We start from the raw sequence: 15,612 nt of genomic DNA, 5'->3' as shown, positions 1-15,612 counted from the left end.
ACACTAATTTTTGTTTGAAGGACTATCAAATAGCACAGCTGAACAAGATGGGAAGAGCTCTGATAAACAAAGTGACAAATGGGACATGAAACGTGATGTGAAAGTGGTAACTATGGAGAGGAACGAGTGCAGAACCTCTGGTGATGAGGAGGAGGAGGAGGAGGATGCTTCTTCCTGTAAAACTGAAGTAAATGAAGCAGATCACAGGTGGCAAGGTAAGTGAACAAGTAAATGTATTTAGGGTGGATCAAACTGTAGTATGGGCAAAGCTGCTGTTAAAGGCCTGGAAATTCCATAAACGTCTGCTTGCTCTTTTCAAAATATGATAATGCCTCCTGGAGGAAACAGGAGGGATTCCATTCCCCCAAATCTAAGGTCCCATCCCATACATGGTTCTGAATATAATCTTCCACCTTTTTACTCCTACTGGGCAACTGAGCTGCTGCTTGTCATGCAAGGAGAAGAGGTAGCGTAGCCTGCTGGGTGCATTTAACACTGCTTTATAATAAACCTGTAGGAGGAACACTGAAAGCAGTGAAGGTACACAGTATACAGTTCAGCAGTTGACATGGCTTTGATATTTGATGGGCTTTAATGGATGAGGAAATTGATGTTGGCGAGGTTTTTGCAGTGGTTCTTCCCTGCAATTCTACTGTTAAATTGCATGCAAAGTAGCATTAAAGGTTTGAATTTAAAATGTAAATGTATGTGTCCCCATGTGACAAATGCACAGTAAAATAACACCGTTGGGTAGTGAAATCTTATACATGCAACTGGTGAACAAAAGGGGAGGAAGGCGAGAGTAGTCAGTAGAAATGATTTAGCAGTAGAGTTGTAAAATATGTGAAGGCTACAAATCAATCTTTCCCAGACAGTAAGACTTCCTTTTCCTAGATTGTTTTTTAAAAGAGTTGATGGTGACTTTTTAAAGGATTTGAGTAATCATGCCTCTCATAAAATTAAAAAGACAATAATTGGACTAGAGAGACATGGTAGTGGTAGGAATTGAGCAGGAAGGAATTTTTTGGTTTTGGATTTTGTCAAGCGCAATATGATCAGGCCACTTCTGTTGTTCCCACCTTGGTCAGGGAGAGGGCACATTATCCTGTGTGTACCAGCACCGTGCGATACTTGCTATCAACACCACTAGAAGCTGTGGCTTGGGAAACCCAAGTCACGCGGTAGATGAGTTGTAGTTGTATAAACCTCTGAGGTGTAGTTTCTTGTGATCTGAGAAACAGATGGTGCTCCTGAGCAAAGCTGAAGAACTTGCTGTTTGCAGTTCTGGTTGTGATAAATCCCATGACTGATTTAGAGAGCAAAGTCCTTTGCAGATATGTGAAGAAATGATAGTGTCCATTTAACAGCCGCCAAGGAGGGGCCTGAATTGTTGACCTGGTTTCCAGGTAATGAACATTGTAGGCAGGAAGTTGAATGTTTCTTTTCATTAACTATTATAATGGCATGAAAAGAGGCAATTTCAAACTCCATGTTACATGAAATACAGATGCAGAACAGGCTGTATGAAATGGCTACTGCAGGTTAGAACATTTGGATATTAGACTAAAAGATGCAATCTTATAGTATTTTGAAGGATATCTTTTTTGTGTGCTTGATATGAGAAACCAGGGAGGTTCAGCAGCCAGTTTTTTGGACTTTGGAAACGTCTGTAATGAGAAAAGACTGAATTGCTTAACACCCTTTACCCTGGATATATATCTTGAACATAACATCCATTTAATGCTATTATTTCATGGTAAGAAATAAATAGCAAATATAAATGTATCAGCCTGGGCATATAATATGGGAACTGCAGTGATGTATTGGCTAAAACAATAAGCTTCATGGATAGTTGACTATGTCTTTGGCTTACAGAAATGATGTATTCATGTTCATCAGGGATACGCTTCTAACCCAGTCTAAATGCCTGGGTTTGTGTAGCTGGAAATCCTGGGTATTCTCTTTCTGTGTGCTTTAAATGACCAAGTCTGTTATACTTGTTTGCTGTTAGTAATTTCTAACCTTACAAGGTTTTATAGAAACACAAAACTGTTCAAAATACAGGCTGCTTTCAGATTATACTGCTTCCCAGAATGATGATTGTGGTTTGAAAGTTCATCTGTTTCATTTTCGCTAGTTTCTTGCTGATACAGAACCAGGAAGGTATTGACAGAGTAGCTGGGGTGACTTTCTTCCACAAATGAGTTTCTTTCTTCCCCTTTCTCCCTTTTGCCTCCCCACCATGACAAATTCTGGTTTTTGAAATCTCAATGGTTGTACGTTTTATAAATCTAAAATCAGGATACTACAAATACTAAGCATTGTAAACATTGGAATGTTTTAAACAGGTGAACAGACTCTCTGTAAGGGAGCTGTAAAGCTCTCTGCTTTACTCTCTGCTGCTGCAAAGCGGGAGAGACTGCATGGTTCGAGTAGGAGAGGGGGCACAAAGCCCTGTGTTTATTCCATAGCCTTTCTGTGAGTTTCCGTGCAATATTTGACAGGTCACTTGGGCGTCTTGTGCCTCAGTTTCCTCAAGTCTAAACTACTCAGAACTGCATGGGAGGTTCTTTTAAGTGCACTATGGACAAGTGGCCTTAGATGTCAGTTGTTTCTAAGCAAATCCAAGTTCCTGCTCCTTTTGTCTCATTGCACACAAGTGCACATCAACGCAATTACTCAGTGCCATGCAAAATAAAGGTAGCTTCCAGAGTTTGTTCTCAGGATTCCTGCTGCCTGAATGCTCAGCGTGCACATAGTTTTACTTCCCAGGGACTCATTCCCCCTATCCTTACCTCTCAGGAGTAATTAGTAACCTGCCTCAGTGAATCAGTAAATAATGTTTGGTGGTCTGCACTTCGTATTTCTTTGGCAGCACAAATGCTTGTCAAGAGAAGGTGGTGTTGCAAGGAAGACAACCAAACTGATGAAGACAAAACTTTGTGTTGCAGATGGTCTGTTCCTGGAGAAGGCCATGCAGCTTGCCAAGCGTCACTGCAATGCTCTCTTTGATTATGCTGTAACTGGGGACGTGAAGATGCTGTTGGCTGTTCAGCGCCATCTCACTGTTGTCCAGGATGATAATGGAGACAAGTAAGTTGGCCTCTTGTCATGTTTTTGGTGGCAGAATGGTGTAGTCAATTTGTTCTGTCCCCTAACGGTTCTGATCATGGATTGCAGCACTGCTCTAATCAAATACATACCATTCTCCTTTGTGCTGCTTGGGAGAGGTACAGCTGCAATGTAGACAGTTTTGTTGCATTTGCTGGAAAGTCACACCACAAAGTTCACTGATTACCTGTCAGAAAGTAATCTGGTCATTGAGGGTATTGTTGAGCTTGTTGTGAGTTTGTTTGACTTCTTTTACTTAAAATCTTGACTGAGCATGAAGTGCTATGCTTGCATTGTGATACACAGTTGATGGGAATCCTCGGCTTGGTGCTGGAGGAGAGTGCCCTGCTTTTTATTCCATGCAAGTCCTTAAGTCTTCGTAGGAAGCTTTAAGTTGGTACACTGGGAGATGTAGAAATAATAGCTGGAGGGTCCATGCCACTTTTCTCCCACTGACACCAAGTTCTTCCCAGGGGACAGCGTTTTGCTTTTGCTTACATCTCTGCCGTACTGTTGTCTTCTAAGAGATTGCACAGATGTTTGGGGCAGACTTGGCTGCTAGTATTTGCTTATCAGGCCTTCAATAACGTGAGCTGGAGTAGTAATCCATTTTGTTCCTCTGCAGCTTAAGCAGACTTTGTGGGCCTCATAGTGAAATACAGTGACAAACTAATGATTGGTAGTTATGTAAAAGCAAAATCAACGGAAGTGGCTCTGAATGCACGCAAAGATAATCTCTCTTGAATAAGCAAGTGACGTTATCACATCCTCACTTTTTAGCTGGCAGGCTTTGGGCAGGCCCTGTGCAATCACTTATGTTTCCTTAAACTGCAGTATTTTGTACAGTAGAAGCCATAGAAGCCTTAAGGTGTCTAGCTATATGGAAAATTACAAGTGACTGAGACGTGCTATCCCACTGTTCGATTACTCTGAGAGGCTACTGCTTTCATTCCACTTTCAGTGAAAATAGGCCTCAGATGACTGATAAACAACATACACTAAGGACTGCAAAATTGGAGATAGCTACTTTACTTGCTTTGCTTTCCAATTGGCAACTTAATGTCTGCTTTGAGGAAAACAGGAGTATGAATGAGGTTGGAGCTAGCAACAAAATCTGCTAGCACTTTGGACAATACAGCTTCTGTGTTTTACAGAAGAAAAAGCAGGGGTAGAGGAGTATTGAGCAAGTAGGACCTGCATTTAAATATCAATACAGTGTCCCTCAGATTTGGACTTGCAGGGCATTTCCACAAAGTCAAAATACTTTTCAGAATGATGGTAAATAGTTGTTTTCTTCCTGAATCAAGAAGTACCTGCAAGTATGTGAGGCTCAAGCTCATGTCGTCTTCCTCCTGGAATGGATTTTAGTCTGTGAGCATGTAATACATCTAAATTACTCTGCAGCTTTTTAACAAAACAAAGTTTTGGTGACTGTCTTCCAGCCCCTTACCAACTTCCAGCTTCTTTAACCAACCAGGAGCTGGTGTGAAAGAAAAAAAAGGTCAAAAATCATAAATCAATTTCTCTAATTTTCACTTTAATCATTAAAATCATATGGCAAAAACCATAAAATTTTTGCTTAAGCCTTTAAAGAAATGTTGCTGTCAACAATTTTGCTCATCTTTTGTGCATGTAGTATGTAGGGAATGAAAATACCTTTAATGGGACTCTACCATTGTGTTTTATGGCTTTGAGACAAAAGTTAATCTGTGATCAGTGTATATTTACAGTGGGCACTGGGTAACAGCAGCTGTTACTGCATTTATACCAGTACCACTGCTCTCCAGAAGCCTGATGGTGTTACGGCACTCTGCCTCCGCAGCAGTGCTGAAATGCATTTTTTTTGAGGTAGGACTGTTCCAGGAGGAAGTAGTCAATGATCTGCTTCTGCACCTAGACACGCACAAGTCTATGGGGCCACATGGGTTTCACCCAAGAGTACCCAGGGATCTGGCGGGAGAGCTCACCGAGCCTCTCTCCATCATTTATCAACAGTCTTGGTCAACAGGGGAGGTACCAGATGAGTGGAGGGTGGCTAATGTGACGCCCATCTACAAGAAGGGTCGGAAGGAGGATCCGGGGAACTACAGGCCTGTCAGCCTGACCTCGACACCAGGAAAGATCATGGAGAGGATCATCTTGAGTGAGCTCTCATGGCAAGTGCAGGGCAGCCATGGAATCAGGGACAGCCAGCATGAGTTTAGGAAAGGGAGGTCCTGCTTAACCAAGCTGATCTCTTTCTGTGACCATGTGACCCACCTTCTGGATGCAGGGAAGGCTGTGGACGCTGTCTACCTGGACTTTGGTAAGGCCTTTGACACCGTCCCCCGCAGCATTCTCCTGGAGAAGCTGGTGAATCATGGCATAGACAAGTGTACTCTTCGCTGGGTTAAAAACTGGCTGGATGGCCGTGCCCAGAGAGTTGTGATTAATGGGGTGAAATCCTCTTGGTGGCCGGTCACCAGTGGTGTCCCTCAGGGCTCAGTTTTGGGGCCAGTTTTGTTTAATATCTTTATCAATGACCTGGATGAGGGGATTGAGTGCACCCTCAGTAAGTTTGCAGATGACACCAAGCTAGGTGGGAGAATTGATCTGCTTGAGGGTAGGAAGGCTCTACAGAGGGACCTGGGCAGGCTGGATCGATGGGCCAAGGCCAACTGTATGAGGTTTAATAAGGCCAAGTGCCGGGTCCTGCATTTCGGTCACAACAACCCCAAGCAACGCTACAGGCTTGGGGGAGAGTGGCTGGAAAGCTGCCCGGCAGAGAAGGACCTGGGGGTGCTGGTGGACGGCCAGCTTAACGTGAGCCAGCAGTGTGCCCAGGTGGCCAAGAAGGCCAACGGCATTCTGGCTTGTATCAGGAATAGCGTGGCCAGCGGGAGCAGGGAAGTGATCGCGCCTCTGTACTTGGCACTGGTGAGGCCTCACCTCGAGTCCTGTGTTCAGTCCTGGGCCCCTCTGTACAAGAGGGACATAGAAGTGCTGGAGCGTGTCCAGAGGAGAGCTACCAGGCTGGTGAGGGGTCTGGAGACCAGGTCATGTGAGGAGAGGCTGAGGGAGCTGGGCATGTTTAGCTTGGAGAAGAGGAGGCTGAGGGGAGACCTCATTGCCCTCTACAACTACCTGAAAGGAGGTTGGAGGGAGGTGGGTGTTGGCCTCTTCTCCCAGGTGACTAAGGACAGGACCAGAGGAAATGGTCTGAAGTTGTGGCAGGGGAGGTTTAGATTAGATATTAGGAGGAATTACTTTACTGAAAGAGTGGTCAGGCACTGGAACAGCCTGCCCAGGGAGGTGGTTGAGTCACCATCCCTGGAGGTGTTTAAGAAACGTCTAGATGTGGCACTTCAGGGCATGCTCTGAAGGGCAGAGATTGTAGGGTGTTGGGGGTTTTTTTGGTGGTTTTTTTTTTTTGTGTGTGTGTGTGTATGGTTGGACTCAATGATCTCAAAGGTCCTTTCCAGCCATGAAGATTCTATGATTCTGTTTAAGAAATGGAATTGCCTGCCCTTTCATGGTCTAGCCAGCATGTCTTTCCAGCATCACGTGTAGTGGCAGGGTAAAATTAAAATACTTGCTACAGGAAAGAGAACTAAATTCAGTAGAAGAGCAAATTTGTTTCTGAAGTGAGATTTGGAAATAGTGTCAGCATGCTAGAGCATAATAAGAAGCATCTACCAGAGAGCAGAGCAACAGGTGTTTTACGGTAGTGGTGGGACTGTTTGAACAGCACAGGAGAGTTGAAGGAGGGAAAGTGCCGTGGTACTGCCTGTGGCAGTGTCCAGAACCAATAAACGGCCCCTTTGAGGGTGAGTTTGTTTTTTCGCTTTTTAAAATATCTTCCGGGTTTGAGTGCTCTTAGTCTCAATTTCAAGATGACTCTATGCCCCCGGTGGCAAGGAACTTCTTTTTATTTTTCTGATGAAAGTGTAGATCTGAGTATATTCAGGTATTTCTGGAGCAGCGTAACAAACACACCACATGTCCTGTGTTGATATTGTGTGTCGGCAGCAGTATGCTAAAAAGACGAGTCTGGAAGTTGGCCAGCATCTGCTAAGGGAGATTTTGGCAAGGTATGTTTCAAAACAAAGGGCATGGCTCTGAAATGAAGTCTCGAGGGAACAAGACAACTCCATCTCTGTTGGAGAGGGGTGATGGGATTCATAACGTGCTTTTTTTCTGGTGCGGTTTTGCAAGTACAGCTGCTCTGGCTGGTGGTGAAGGACCTGGCTCTGGAGAAGAGCACGGGAAAGGCCGTTGCATTAACCTGGTCAAAGTGGTGAAGTGTCTTGCTATGCAGAGTCACTCATGTCCCACAACAGGTGTTTCCTTTGGCATGACGTCTCTGGCCACTGCTGCAAATCCTGTGGCTGTTAGTCACTGGGCCAGAGTCCTTAGTCATTTTTCTGTTTGATGTTTGAAAACGAAGAAAAGAAAAACCCACAGACCTGGGGAAAGCCCCAAGGGAAAATCTGCTTTGATGGCAGAGAGGCCTGTGGAAATTCTGAAGGAAGGTTTTGGCAGTAAGAGGTGCTCATCTGCTGCATAATTCAAAGCATGAAAAAAATAAACTGCCAAAGAATCTGTGGATTTCAAACAAATTCTGAAACAATTATTTTGTGCTAGGAAGTTTGTATTTATTAGACTAGTAGTTAACGTTTTGCTCAGGGACAACAAAAGCCATCCTGACGCTACTTTTGTGATTGAAGGGTTAAACAGTTACCTTCTGATGAGCTTTTTTTAATCTTGGGATTCATTTTAGGTGCTGATATTTAGTGCTGAAATCGTGACCTCTAATAGTCAAGTGTTTATATCAGTAAGGATTCAATCATATCTACAGCAAAACCTTAAATTTTTTTTAATAAATTTGAAAATAGTATGAATTTGTTCATCTGGTTTTTGTTTGTTTCAGTGTCCTTCATTTAGCAATTATCCATCTTCGTACTGAGCTGGTGAAAAACCTCTTGGAAGTGATACCTGATTTCAATTATAATGACATCATTAACATGAGAAACGACCTTTATCAGGTAAGCTGTTGTGGTGGTGTAAGTGTTGTTGATTGTTCAGCCAGCAAAAAAGAAATTACAGAACTTAGCACCCTCTTATTTTTCTTCTGTTGTTGGGCTGAGCCCAGCTCAGATTGTACTACAAACAAGTTTAGAATCACAATGATGTATTGTGAGGTGGTTGGAGGAGCAGGAGCCTTTTTTCGCTGTTTTAGTTCATGACTCCCCTTGATGTTAACAGAAACGCTCCATGGGTTAATTGTACGACAGGCCAAAAATAGGAAATGCTTGAGTTTGTGTCTTCATTATTTGGCTTCTCTGTTATTAAACCAGCGGTGTGGATTACAGTGTGCCAACTCTGCGCTCTTCTGACCTTTCTAACATAGGATAACTCAGGATCATGAGTCAGTGGCTGCGTCATCAGTTATCTGTAGGCATGTGGAAGCTGTAACAACCTATGCCTTCCTATAGCCCAAATGGTTTTTGTGCCCATCACATGAGCACCAAAATTTCCCTTTCACTTCTAGATTCGTGTTGTAGCAAAACCAAAAAAAGCCCATCCCCACGTCATGTACCTAGTAGGAAAAGAACTCTTATCTGCCAGGCACAATTCTGTCTCCTCAATATCTATGACAGAGTCTGAGGATTTTGTATTGTAACTCAGAGAGGCTTTAAAAAGAGGCGTGGAAACCTGCCTGGAAAAGAATCTCTTCAACTGTGTGCACCATTGGGTTGTCCCAAAGGTAACCAGCTGGACCTTACACAGCAGCACTCCGACATTTGTGTAATTTCTTTTCTGTGAGCAGTAAAGGCAGGGTTTTATTCTACACAGGTAATCCCAGAGGGTTTATTTTGACTTTTTTGTTCTCTTTCACATTCCATTTTTATGCTTATATAAAGCAAGTTTGAAATGTGGAGGCTGATGAAAGCCAGCAAAGATTCTGAACTGAATCCTGCGCCCTCTGTGTAACAGGAACAGGAAGCAAAGCTGTGCTCCACACAATTTCTTGTGTGGAGCACAAGAAATTCTACACAATCTCTAAGTATCGGGACCTCTACAGCTCTTCCTACCTTCTACTTAAAGCTTAAGGCAGTGGTAGGAGGGAATGTGGGCTTGGGCTAGACTTTTCCTTCTGTACAGGTATTCCGAAAGTGAGTCGTACATGTACCCTATAGATTCAGTAATTAATTGCAAATATGTTGACAAATGTATTGACAAACAGAAGCTTATTGTACAGACCTGGAATTAGTTTTTTTTATAGTCCTCTGTTAATATAAGGAAAATGATACAGAGATAGAATCTTACGCAATTTTTAGATTGAGTGTTGGAAATATGATTTCCCAAACCTTACTAGAATGCTTACTGTTTAAATACATAAATTTTTGAGGATGTTCTACATGATGCTGTTCACTGGCAAGACTGTCAAGTATGCAGTATACAATTTACCTTTGGAAATGCTGGAAACCTGTCGGCCTGAGCGCCAAAGGCGGGTTTGAGCAGGCCCTGGAAAGAGCAGGTTCCCTCTGCGGCATGAACTTGGCTATGGGGCAGCTGGAAGCAGGGTTAGAGTGTCTGGGGGACACAGGGATTACCGCATTTCCGAAGTCCCTTGCACCACAATGCTCAAATAGCCAGATCAGTGCCCTGGTTTACAGAGCAGGCAACGTCTTTGTTCCTCCCAAAGTCCAACTGCTGCCACTGCCTTGCAGGCAGCTTTTATTTCCAGTAAGTAGAAACCCTGTTTGTAGTATGCAGTAGAAAAAAAAGGTACACATACGCCAGCTTTTCATTTCTGTTAGCTTTGAAGTGGAGTAACATCTTCTGACACTAGGAGCTTTTATGGATTTAAGAGATTTCTGTAGAGGTGATGTAGCCATTGTTTATCTTCTCATGGCTTACTTCTGTCAATTCTAGACCCCCTTGCACCTGGCAGTAATCACAAAGCAGGCAGAGGTGGTAGAAGACCTGCTGAAGGCTGGAGCAGATGTCAGCCTTCTGGATCGCCATGGTAATTCTGTCTTACATTTAGCTGCTACTGAAGGAGACGACAAGATTTTGAGTCTACTCCTCAAGCATAAGAAGATATCTCCAATGGTCGACCTTTCCAATGGTGAAGGTATGGAAAGATAATGGCTGTATTTTACACTCACCTACTGGACAAGCACACCTCAATTTCTGCCAACACAGGTAGATACAGACCTTGGAAACGGCATCTATCTCCATGTTGTACCTGCTGTCCTTGGCTTTTCCATGCCTGCAGTCACAGATGAGAGAACACAGAGGTGTAGCTTGCCTGGTTATACAGACATGATTGGTAATGGCCACATGACACAGCATGGATTTGAATTTTTGTTAGCGTATATTCTTTTTAATCTCACAAAACTTCAAGCACTGTGTTCCTCCTGAGATACCTTATGCAACCACTGTTTTTAAAAAAAATCCCCCCAGAAGAAACTGTTTCCTCCTCTCTAGTGAATGAAATCCCCTCAAAAATAATTTCTGGACCAGTGTCTAGAGCAAAGAGACGCTCTAGGTGAGCTCTTTAGTTCCTGCAATCTGTTCCACCTTGTCATCTGCTGATTTATTTTTTTTTCATGCATGGTTTTGTCTCATCATCAATAACACAACTAGTTCCAATTTATGTACAAAGAACATTTTTATTAACACCATCTTTTAGTGTACAAGCAGGCAAAATAAGTCACTTCTGCTCAGATAACTACAGTGACTCTCACTCACTTTACAATTCTCATTACTCTGACGTTTCCATATTTTTCAAATATTTAATGGGTGTGGTGGACGGGTTTTGTTTTGTGTAGGTCTCAGTGCAATTCACATGGTGGTGATGGCAAATAGCATGTCCTGCCTCAAACAGCTGATCGCTGCTGGAGTTAATGTCAATGCTCAGGAACAAAAATCTGGACGAACTGCATTGCATTTAGCTGTTGAACAAGAGAACATCCCTTTGGCCGGTTGCCTTTTGCTTGAGGTAAGGGCAGAATTTCTGTCTCCCAGGTCTTTTCACTTACATATTTAAAAAATCTTGAAAATCCTTAAGTGCTTCAGAGGAAGAGAAGTAAGGGGTTTTTCCTGTTTAGTCACTAGATTACTTAAATTAGTATAATGGCAAAATTATTGCTGATGTTATTCATTATGACTTGTTCAGCACTGCTGGTGAACCTTTTGACCGAGTGGAGGAATTCACAGGAATTTACAGTTTGTGACCCTGACCCGAGCATATATGCTGTGTTTAAATTGCTCTGAGTTAATCAGTTCATCTGTGTGAAGTGGAATGTGTGTACAGATGTGCACAGAAGCATAGCTGTGTATATCTATAAATATTTGTCTCATCTCTTTAACGCTTTGATCCTAGTGTTTTTAATCCTACACATCCGCAGCTGGCTGCGGTAGCTTTCCTCGGTATCCCTGTACACATGTGCCAGCAGCCTGCCCGCTCTCCTGACGAGCAGCGGGAAGGCAGACTTCTCTGCACACCAGTTCAGGCTCCAAAGGCGGCGGGTAATCAGACAGCAGAGCTATTACCCGCGATGCAAAGTGGCTGGTATCTACCTGACCTATTTGGGTTTATACGCTGTGCCTCCTGCTGTAACACTGGAGCACACAGCCACCAGCTGTTCCTGCACGCAGGCAGTTGTAGTTACTTTCTAATTCCTTCTTTTTAGACAATGATTAGAGGTTTTATGCAAAGAGGCGTGGAACGGTGCTTATTTGCACAGTAGCAATGTTTATGCAGACATAGTTTCTGCAGCTGTATTGTATCGACAAGTAGCACTTTTCTTTCTGTCGTTCGATAAAAACTTAGGGTGATGCAGATGTGGACAGCACTACATATGATGGGACAACTCCTCTTCACATAGCAGCTGGAAGGGGCTCTACGAAATTGGCAGCAGTTCTCAAAGCAGCAGGTATGAAAATAGATATTTGCTGGAGAGTTTTCTTTCACAGTGACAATTCATGTTAGAAGGCTGCAAGCAGAAAAGAACGTGCCAGTGAGCTTGTTTAACGAGCAGATGAAATCAGATGTTAAAGGAAGGTTTGGTTTTCCTCAGGGAAGTCCTGCTTTCGGGTGCTGTGCTGCTCTTTAGCACCATCTAATGGCTAAAAAAGCAAATCATGTTAGTCAAGAAAAAAAAAATCTCTGTAGCACTTTTGGAAGTTTTTTGAGTATTTCTTTTGTAGTTTTTTATAGCTGAAGAAGCAGAGAAGAGGCCTCATTATGTAGTTGGGATAAGTGTTGGACTTCTTTAAAAACCAAAAAAAGATAGCTTGTTAGCATCTCCTGTTTCATTTCACTGTGGAAGAGTTAGTTTTGAATATTTATTGGAACATTTTTTCAATTGTATTTAGACCTGATTTTTCTCCTTTGAAACAGAAATCCAAACCTCCCAGTGCTCTGGCTGTGTGCTTGGTCTTTTAATAATATCCACACTTTCTCTGACACTATAAAAAGCAGGAGCACTGCTTTCATCATGTACCTGCCACGCTCTGTGTGAGCCAAGAAGGGAACGGGAAGGCAGTTGATAGAGGCATAGCTCGCTCTTTGGGCCCTAACACGCTGCTTGGCATTTTTTCCCTCTTTATAATGGAGAGTAACATTATATAGAGATGTGACGGCATTTAACTATAGCTCATAGAAAAAGTTATTTGCTGACTTAATATACAATGTAATTTAGCTTGAGCAGCTAAATTAGGAGATTTGCCATTCAGAACTTAGAATACATATTTTAAATATTGTTGAAAAGCAACATGCAGTCTTTTCTTAGGAATTTTTTGTGCCTATTTTCCAGGTGCAAATCCTCATGTTGAGAACTTTGAGCCATTGTTTGAGGTAGACGATATGAAAGGTGATGAAGATGATGATGAAGGGATTGTGCCTGGAACGACACCACTGGATATGGCGGCCAACTGTGAGGTATGTGGTCTGGTTTTTTTCTTTTTATTTTGTTTTTTGAACTAAATGATAGTTCAGCTCTCAGCCAACTCTTTTCACTGCATCCACAGTTATTTCAATGGTGATAAGCTACAATTTGCCATCAAAAAATAAACTAATTCAGCCACAAAAAACCCCATGAAATAGCTCCACTTTAACAGACTACTTCTACTGAGCAGGAATGGCCACATGTTTCTTGAAGTAGCTGCACTACAGTCTGCACATACAGAAAAGTATTGAGCTGGCTGGGCAGCTTGTGGTTGAAGGCCCATATTCAGAGACACTCTCTAGTGAGTTTCTTTGCTGCGTGTTCTTCAGAGTTGCAGACTTTGTGTGTAAGACACTCTTGTGTCCTACCCAAAGAGTGATTAGGTTGCGCTGTCCCTGCTTTAGGAGCTGATGATGTGCAATTGGTTTGGTGTAAGGTACAAGCATCCAGCATCTCCAAGCACATGATGCTGGGGAGAGGTACTAGCCTTAGGTGAAAATGTAACCCAGGCTTTGTTTTAAATGACTAGTTGCAGACAGGCAATAACTCCTCACTGCTACTGCCACTTAATTACTGCAGAGACTTCCTTCGTATCTTGAAAACAGTTGCCCAATGACATAGCTAAAGGGCAGCTTTCTCCCTCAAGCTTTGCACGGGTCTTCCACAGTATCTTTAGTCATCCTAGGGCAGAAAATTGCTCATTTACAGACTGAATTAGGACTTTATACAATACTACTGAGACTTGTCAAAATAAGGACACTAACCAGGTTTCTGCTAAATACTGACTTTAATGTATTCTCTTAGGTGTATGACATACTAAACGGCAAACCCTACGAGTCAGCAGTGGTTTCGGAGGACATACTGACACAAGGTAATATCTATAAAGAAGACTTGACAGTATCCTTCTAGTAATTGAGTACTGCAAGTGTACCTGCAAAAGACATTGCCCTGCAATAGCTTGTAACTGAAATGGGGAGGGAAAAGAGGTACCCTCCCACCCCCTCATTCATAGAACGGGCACGGTTCTGTCAAGAGGTAGGTCACAAGGGCACAAAGGAGTACATTTTCAATATTATAGCAATACATTAGTAAACACGGGGATTGATGGACACTAAAATACTCTTTAGTTTGGCTTTGTTTCTGCTTAGAAATGAACTGGTGTGTGATTTGTATAAATAATAGACTAACATATTTCTCCGTTCCCCAGGACATTTGAGACAGCTGAATGAAAGTTCCAAGATGCAGCTTTACAAACTATTGGAATTGCCCGATCCAAACAAAAACTGGACCACTCTAGCGCAAAAACTGGGTCTTGGCATACTTAATAATGCCTTCAGGTTGAGCCCTTCCCCATCGAAAACTCTGCTAGATAACTATGAGGTAATGTGGTTGTAACAAGTTATAAAGAACACTCAGACATACAGAGAACATTGTCCTCCTGTAAGATGGACCATGGGTTTTAGCCAGCCTGGTTGATGGTGAGCATCTGGTGTCTTCTCTCTTAGGTTTCTGGTGGTACAGTTCAAGAGTTGATTGCTGCTTTGAGACAGATGGATCACACAGAAGCCATTGAAATCATTCAGAAAGCACTATCCATCTCACAAAGCCCGTCTCGCCTGGAGGAAAATACAGCAAAAGCTCTTCCGTCATCACCACCACCCACCTTTGCAAATGGAGAGACAGGTAAAATTGACAGCAAAAAATCAAAGGCTGCATTTAAGACTTTTTTTTTCAATTCTACCCCCCCTCTCCTCCTTGAACTGCTGATAGATTGCATAGTTTCTTAAACACAATGCCCAAGCTGCTTACCTGTTTCAGAAATATTTTACTGCAGCACAATTTTCTTGTCGTAGACTTTTGCTATGCCTGGAGGAGAGGGGGAAAGATGGGCCATTGGAATCAGTAGCCCTCATTACAGTACATTATACTGCCTCTCTTTTCATCTGCCACTTACTCATGATAACTCCTTGGATGTATTGGGGATAAGTTTCAAAAGACAAACTACGCCATGCTCTCCCAGGCCTGTACAAGTGCCATTACCTTTTGAGGTGGTTTTTTTTTTTCTCCTCATATCTGGATAAACAAAAATGTTTTGGGTTCATAAACTTCTCAGTAAGATTTGGTAGTATGTTTCTCCTTCCACAGCGTGTGGCACTCTGAAATGACCCAGTGTTCTCTAGGCAGAGAAATCAGGGATGGTTTAGGTTACAAGGGACCTCCAGCAGTCATGCTGTCCAAGAACCTCCTCAGAGCAGGGCCAGGGTAACATTACATGAGGCTGCCTGTGTCATGTCCAGATGAGTTTTGAGCATCTTCAACAATGGAGGACCTACAGTGGTTTTGGGTAGGGGACTCTACTAGCAGAAAATCAAACGTTGTGAGAGGGCAGGAAGTCATCAGGAATGTTCAGTCACTGCCTGGCCACGTCAAGTAATAAAAACCTTTGTTTTTTCCTGATGCCCTGTTCAAACACCAGTAGAGCTGCCAACGCCCTAAAGTGGAAACTTATACCCTATGTGAAAATATTGTAGATATTTCTGAAAAGAAAAAAGAAACACCA

At 42.8% G+C, this 15,612-nt stretch overlaps 2 protein-coding genes across 8 annotated transcripts in view; one reads left to right on the top strand and one right to left on the bottom strand.

Annotated features, from left to right (window-relative positions):
• Positions 1-15,612, top strand: part of NFKB1 (nuclear factor kappa B subunit 1) — a 59,312-nt gene that overhangs the window by 42,194 nt on the left and 1,506 nt on the right. For all 4 annotated transcript variants that reach the window (XM_074589453.1, XM_074589452.1, XM_074589450.1 and 1 more), the window contains 10 exons: positions 21-215; positions 2,952-3,093; positions 8,021-8,135; positions 10,030-10,231; positions 10,932-11,101; positions 11,936-12,038; positions 12,921-13,045; positions 13,857-13,923; positions 14,260-14,432; positions 14,558-14,735. In XM_074589453.1, coding sequence (XP_074445554.1) covers positions 21-215; positions 2,952-3,093; positions 8,021-8,135; positions 10,030-10,231; positions 10,932-11,101; positions 11,936-12,038; positions 12,921-13,045; positions 13,857-13,923; positions 14,260-14,432; positions 14,558-14,735 — 1,470 coding nt within the window. The remainder of the gene's footprint in view (positions 1-20; positions 216-2,951; positions 3,094-8,020; positions 8,136-10,029; positions 10,232-10,931; positions 11,102-11,935; positions 12,039-12,920; positions 13,046-13,856; positions 13,924-14,259; positions 14,433-14,557; positions 14,736-15,612) is intronic.
• The window catches only part of MANBA (mannosidase beta), a 58,546-nt gene continuing 57,359 nt past the window's right edge, over positions 14,426-15,612 (bottom strand). For 3 of the 4 annotated variants that reach the window (XM_074589454.1, XM_074589457.1, XM_074589456.1), the window contains 2 exons: positions 14,862-14,918; positions 14,579-14,715 (listed from right to left, as the gene is read on the bottom strand). The gene's annotated coding sequence lies outside the window, so the exon portion shown is untranslated. Of the gene's footprint in view, positions 14,716-14,861; positions 14,919-15,612 lie in introns of all 4 variants that reach the window. The other variant, XM_074589455.1, reaches the window with a different exon arrangement.

Source organism: Larus michahellis, chromosome 5, assembly GCF_964199755.1.
Source record: "Larus michahellis chromosome 5, bLarMic1.1, whole genome shotgun sequence".
Classification (NCBI taxonomy): Eukaryota; Metazoa; Chordata; class Aves; order Charadriiformes; family Laridae; genus Larus; species Larus michahellis.
Note: the sequence above shows the minus strand (reverse complement) of the source record. Positions and strands in the feature narration are given on the sequence as shown.